This window comes from Watersipora subatra, chromosome 3 (genome assembly GCF_963576615.1).
Source record: "Watersipora subatra chromosome 3, tzWatSuba1.1, whole genome shotgun sequence".
NCBI lineage: Eukaryota > Metazoa > Bryozoa > Gymnolaemata > Cheilostomatida > Watersiporidae > Watersipora > Watersipora subatra.
In genome coordinates this window covers 21,878,923-21,885,620 of record NC_088710.1, presented here as the reverse complement: position 1 = coordinate 21,885,620, position 6,698 = coordinate 21,878,923, and the positions used below count along the sequence as shown (strand labels likewise).

The 6,698-nt window shown below is 34.3% G+C and overlaps 1 protein-coding gene across 2 annotated transcripts in view; it reads left to right on the top strand.

The window, feature by feature from the left end:
- Window positions 1–4,943: 4,943 nt before the first annotated feature.
- Window positions 4,944–6,698, top strand: part of LOC137391959 (3'-5' RNA helicase YTHDC2-like) — a 107,667-nt gene continuing 105,912 nt past the window's right edge. For both annotated transcript variants that reach the window (XM_068078535.1, XM_068078534.1), the window contains exons 1-3: window positions 4,944–5,038; window positions 5,636–5,729; window positions 5,909–6,126. In XM_068078535.1, coding sequence (XP_067934636.1) covers window positions 5,692–5,729; window positions 5,909–6,126 — 256 coding nt within the window. In that variant the 5' untranslated portion in view covers window positions 4,944–5,038; window positions 5,636–5,691. The remainder of the gene's footprint in view (window positions 5,039–5,635; window positions 5,730–5,908; window positions 6,127–6,698) is intronic.

Here is a 6,698-nt window from a genome sequence, read left to right as displayed (position 1 = left end):
ACCGAGTAAGCAAATAGCAAAGTTATTAAAAGTCTGACACTGGATAAAGCTCTGATATCGTGTAACTTTGACTCTTGAAACTCATGATTCTGAAAATCATAAGTCCAAATGATTTTAGGGTCTGAACTCATTAAGGACAAATATTTTAATAAACATATCCTTAAATTATTTGAGACATCTATAGCGATGTATCTGGAAACAGATTTGAAACTTTATTCCAATGGTCTGGAGCAAATACAAAATGAAGCAAATGTCAATAAAGCTACGTATTACCCGAATTTAAATGTAATAGTTAATGTGAATACAAGAGAGACAGACAGTCAAGGTGACTATTTACATCATTTTGGGCAAGTCTGAACATGTCTTTTTCTTCTGAGAATTCTAACTGCAATAGAGTTTTGTTGATTTTAATCTTGAAACATCCTGGCAGTCAGATTACCTAAAACAACAAACAAAATCTCAGGACGGAGGAAACATCTACACTTTATGATAAAATCTTCTAAAATTTGCTGCAGCCACATCTTAAAGCCTTCACGTTTGCAAAAGCGAGAAGTGTGAACACACGGTTAAAGGAAATGGAGCAGTGAAAAAGGGTAATTTTTTAAAAAACAAGTCAAACATCTTGGCCTTTTATCTCTATTTGCTGTTTACTAAAATAGTTTACCTGCGATCAAGACCTTTCGATAATTAATTAAATCGTTTTCTTTATTTTCTTAGTTTTGTAAATAAAGTAATCAACATTACGCTGACTTTTCATTTGTTGGAAAATCAGAAACCAGTAGAGATAACTCAAGAGACAAACTCTATATGATTTGTAGTAGGTCTGAAGAATCACGATGTACGTGTAAAGGTGAAAGTGTATGTGTGAAGGTGTATGTATAAGTGTTTTCTAGACGCAAGTGGATTTAGAAGTCTGACTAGCAACAAAATTCGCATCACAATGATTTGGTATCAAAAAATTCACCATGTATTACTCTGCTGTGTTGTATGTGCAAAAGATGTGGAAATGTGAGTACAAGCTCTTTAAAGCTCAAAAACGAACAATTAATCACAGCCATCACGAAACTCCTGTAGTGTGGAATCTTTTTATTTTGATGACGTTCTCAAACATTTTGGTTTTTGTTTTGACACGTGATGTAATCACGGCCAATAAAAGGGTCAATATAAAACTTATCGTAGCACTAGTTGATGACAAATACTTCGGGTTTTACCGAAAAGCCCGTATCAAATATAGATGCTCGCTACTTTACAGTTTTGTTTCAGCGTGGTCTAATCGTCTAGTCGTAATTTGATCATATGACCCATACTTCCTGCCAAACAATGCAAATTGTTTCTGCAGCATTTTTTCAACAATCACAGGTGATCAACAGGCTTGTTATGTTTATCAGAGGATGATATGTAATCCTTCAAGCTAAGGTTAAAAAATTAAACAAATTTTTACGGAAGGTTTCCAGATGTCGGTGCTCAAAGTGACAGCATTACAATGATGATGAAATAGACGCATAAGGACAATAAACATTGTTTTATTGAATGTGTGAAGTATATTTGTGAGAATATTTCGGTGAATAAGGTTGCATGAAAGTGTAAATAGAAGCCATCCGTGTTCATCTACGTCCTATTCGAGCAGTTTTGGATAGGTTTTCTAATCTACGGCATACTCGTGATGGCTGCAATGAACTGTTCGTTTTTTATTAGCTTTTGAGAGCTTGTAATCATATTTCCACATATTTAGCACTTACAACACAACAGAGTAAGACTTGGTGAATCTCTTGATACCAAATAACTGTAAAGTGAATTCTGCTGCAAGTCAACCTTTAAAGGGTAGTTTGTCTGTGTTTTACATAAACTCATCTCTAACAAACTATTTAAAGCATTTTATTTTAATGTTAAAATTTAACTGATATCTTGTATGTCTGTCAGAACATTAGAAGAGTTTATTCAAACACTGTTAAAAACTTATGTCTATGACATTTTCTGTGTTTGGTCATGCATTTCATCGAAAAGTTGTTTCATACTTATTACAGCGTAAAGTTAAAATTAAAGTTATGACTTGAAGTTATCCTTAAATTTTTCATGCTGTTGAATATACTGTAACACCTCCATTTGAATGCCATAGCGCTCTTTTTTCAACCTACCCCTGTAGTGGTGTTTTATCAGAGGCGATGCTCAAATAAAGGGTAGAGTTGTATTTTTCAAATAGCTCTTCAGAATTTTGGGCGAAGCATATGTCATCTATATTTTGTACTGTCTTCGAGCGAAGCGACATCAACTCTCTTGAATGCAATTAATCTACTATCACTTACCTCCAACTTGTCGTAAATCTCTACATAAATATGCATTGGGAAGCTGAGAAATATCTCTCCTAGGATATCTATTGTTTGCAATTAACCTTCGATGATCCTATACCCTGTGTTGCAATTTGTTGGAGCTTTCAATTTTTTATTTAATTCTAAATTTCAAAGCATATTTCATTTTATAGCTATATTTAATAATGTTGCATAAAAGCTTTTTGCACTTATTGATATGTTTGCTACAGTTTGCAGCCCAAACTGGCTTTTTATGCGCAATAAAAGAGGAAAAGAGTAGTTAAAAGTGTTGATCCATTGTAAGTTGAGTTTAAATCACCACAATAATGCTATCAAATAGTATGCTGTAAATCAATAAATTTATAAGTTATATAATAATCACCTATTAAATGTTACAAATATATATTCAAGAACAAGGGACATAACCAAACCATAATTATAATACATGCAGAAACAAAAATGAACATTTATGAACCAAAAATGTTTGCATCGTTAGCTCGGCGGAAAGCGTTCTGATTGTTGCTTTCATATGGAACCATTTCATCTTTTTCTGGCTGTTTAATACTTCTCACAGTGTTTTTTTACCCCAACTCTTTTTTCTGCACTGCTGAACTAGACGACATTAGGGTCCAAACAATTTGTTTAGCAGAGCACAACTTTTACGCATTACTATAAACTTGGAAAACTTTCATAAAAATAACAGTAAACTTTTATCCGCATGTGCACTCAGCACAAATTATAGTCTCAAAATAGTAGTATAAATTCTATAGTAATTGTAAACCATGTTTTACATATATCAAGTATCAAGATCGCATTAAACAAAGAACTAACTACTATTAGCCTGATACAGTTATTAACTATTTTTACGGCGTTGCTTTCAAAGGTTAAAAAAAGCTGTAAGCTTTGGAGTTAAAAACGAACTTCAATACGAACAGCAAACACAAGAAAATTAATTGTTATCGAAGCATTTGAGTCATTATTAGTACCATTATGTGGACACTTTTCTACCGATAACTTGCTATGATGGATTTGAAAAGATCAAAGAATCAAAGAATACCAAGGTGGCAATCAAATAGAGATGGCGTTCCATTAAAGGGTGACAGTCTATTTTTCAACCCTTCTCTTAGAATGGCGGTCAAATAGAGTTGGCTTTCAAAAAACGGTGGCGTTCAAATGAAAGTTTTACTGTGTGTTATTAGCAGATAATTGTGATTCGATTATTTCTGCAATTACATGTATTAATTATTATTAAATTATGCCCGTCTATGTATGAAAAGTACTCTTGAATGTGCTATGTTAGTTGAATCTTACAAAAGGCAACAAACTTGTGGGCTTGAAGGTTGACTTGCAACAAAATTCACATTACAGTTGTTTGGTATCAAAAGATTCACCATGTCTTACTTTGTTGGGTTGTAGGTGCACAATGTGTGGAAATGTGATTAAAAGCTCCTAAGAGCTAAAAAACGAAAAGCCGACGTAGATTGGCATCAGTTTATTTCTCTGACGTAGTCATTACAGTTGGTTAAATTTTTTTATTTATGAACAAACCTGCTTGTTTTTTGAGTATTGTCGAGGAAATAAAATTACATTCATACATCAAAGGAAAGACCATTGGATTCGGATGAAGACATGATTCTAGCAAGGAGTACTATTCCCTTTTGTCCGGCCCAGCAGGTTGTATTTTTTAGAAACGTTGGCGTCGAAACGCATTGGTCACACCAGAAATTATTGAAACGGTGAAGTATTAGGTTTAAAAGTAAGAGTTGTCCCCTTTTTATACTTGGAAGTTTTCTTCACTTGTCAAATTAAATGCGTTTCACCGTAACAAAAGTAGACATCGGATAAATGTTTAAAGTACCGTAAATGAATTATTTTACGATAAACTTACGGAATTGATTTCTAAAACAAATAATCGGAACTAAGCAATTTTAACGAGTAATATCAACACTTGATGTTGAGAATTGGTGTTGCGGTTGCTGAAGATGAGGCGACATGTGCCGCAGACAACCAGGGAGAAACTGAGTTTAAGACTATTGTTCTATGCTTTTATGTTCTACTCAGGGGAGAAGGAGAATCTCATATAATACAAACACTAACGCTCAATCAGAGTAGTCATTTGTATTTTCTATGGCCTCTAAAACATTGTTTATTCTATTGTATTTTATTTTATATATGTATATCTGTGGTTACAACATCATGTAATAGAAATGGTTTTGTTTTGGCTACATATATATCTAAATCTATGCTAATAATATAGATATATACATATATCTATATCACCCTTTCATATTGCCTTCAACTAGAGGCTTTTCTTATTCAATTCAATATAGAATTTATCATTATCATTCAACGAGTTACGATTGTTATTCACATTCATGGAAACCTTTGATTATGCGCACAACCCTCAACTATGTAATTTACAGTGCTCTTGCAAGAGGGAAAATATGGCAGGTATTTTTTCATCTGATTAGGGGCTGATTATTTTCTGGTTGTATGTCTCCAAGTATTTTATCATAGCTTCATATATTCGTGAGTCAAAGACGTCATTGAAAACAACGATGTTTTGTCTGCACTCCGCAGAGCGAGTGAGTGAAATGTTAGAACTGGGACTATGCAAACTACGATCGGCCGTCGCTCCGTTTTTCAGCCTTGGCTACTTCTCGTGGCCCAGGAGTAAACTTGTCCTGATCAACCAAACCACAAAACTATAATAATAACATCGTATTTAGAAGGTAACTTCTGTTGCTAAAATTGTTGCTTCATCCAACAAATTGCTTTGTTTGCAAAAGGCGGTCATGTTGGTACATATGGACAGGAGATCATGATTGATTCGATTAGTTTTTATCTTTAAATGCTCACTGTTCAGTCAATATTACATATCCATAAACGTTTGTGATATTTTTTTAGACTCACAAAAATTAAACACAATTAATGCGATATAGTAGATGTTCTAACTAGCTTGGCCATAGTCGGAACGTGCATATGCCCTTCGAGACACTTTCATAAATAAAACGAGAACCACCGAAATAAAGACCGATTAAGTTGCACTTGTTTTGCTGCAGTTATCTGTGCAAGCAAATGTATGTGTTCAGTAAAGAGGAACGTTCAAAGAAAACTAATAATATGAATCAGCTGCCAGCTTAATCAACCAAGACGAAAAGCAGGTTTTTTTTAGCAAACATTGCTGTGTAACAAGACTTAAACGTGATCAATTGCAGAAAGGATTGGTGGAAGTTTAAAAAGGCATTAATTGATGAAGCACTTGTATGGTACAAGTGTGAAAAGCAGGCTAACAGCTACTACTTTTATCACCTTATTGTTTTGGACAGAAAAACTCCCAAGTGTCAGCACAGAGCCTGAAGTGGTAAACTAAAAGAATTTATTGATGGCTTCACCTACCGCAAGTGCATCTCCAGCAGTCAGGTTTGTGATTTTTTTCATTTAAATTTCTTTTTCTAACAAGTTTAATTTATCTAACATAACAGTTGATATTACCACTTTATAATATAATGGGATAAAGATGCTTATATAAGTGTATGTATTGCTTGCGCAAGTTTGATGCTACTCCAAAACCTAGTTCTTACAATTCTTTTTTCATCTAGGTACCCGCATCTGGCAAGTCATGCCCTGCATTCACCTTTGCCTAGGCCTGAGAGTGTTGGTAGTGTGCACAGTGCCGCGAGTGACAGTGCTTCAAGCACCCGCAGCTTTGGAAGGGGCCCAAAACCTGGGCAGGATATATGTGTGAGCGAACAACTGAAGATAGCAGTTGACCTTGCATTTGATAGGTTCAAAAGTGCGTCTCCTGATACTTATCAAGGTATGTGATACTTACATCTCATGTATTTGCTAAACAATTATGACTTAGTGGCTTGCATATTTTTGCACTAGCCTGTGCTCCAATGCTAATGGACGTACTCTGATGACATTCATAATCTATAGGCTTAGAAACATCTAAAGTAGATATTTGCCGCTTCCCCCAATTCAACACCTATTTATGATTTACTCATCACGAAGTTCCTAAGATATGCAAGAATAAATTGTTGTCTTCATTCAAAACATCTCTTATGAAAACTATATGTTTACCATGATTATGAGAGAGCTCTTCTACCAGTCTCAGAATGAACAATGGAACTTTTCATTGTCTGTGAGTTCATCTCACCTTCCTTGAGTAGAAAATATGCGTTTGATGGAAGCATAAAGCTGAACAATGTATTAATTAACATTTCCCAAGTTTTTTATACTAAAATTTCGGCTGCTTTTTTAAAAAACTCATGTCATATTGTTTTTTTAGTTTATCCCACATTTCTGGTCGCATCTCTTACAATACAGAGATAATCTTTTTTAAAATACTGGGCCTTTATCATGCCTTGTCGGTAATTTGGATAAATG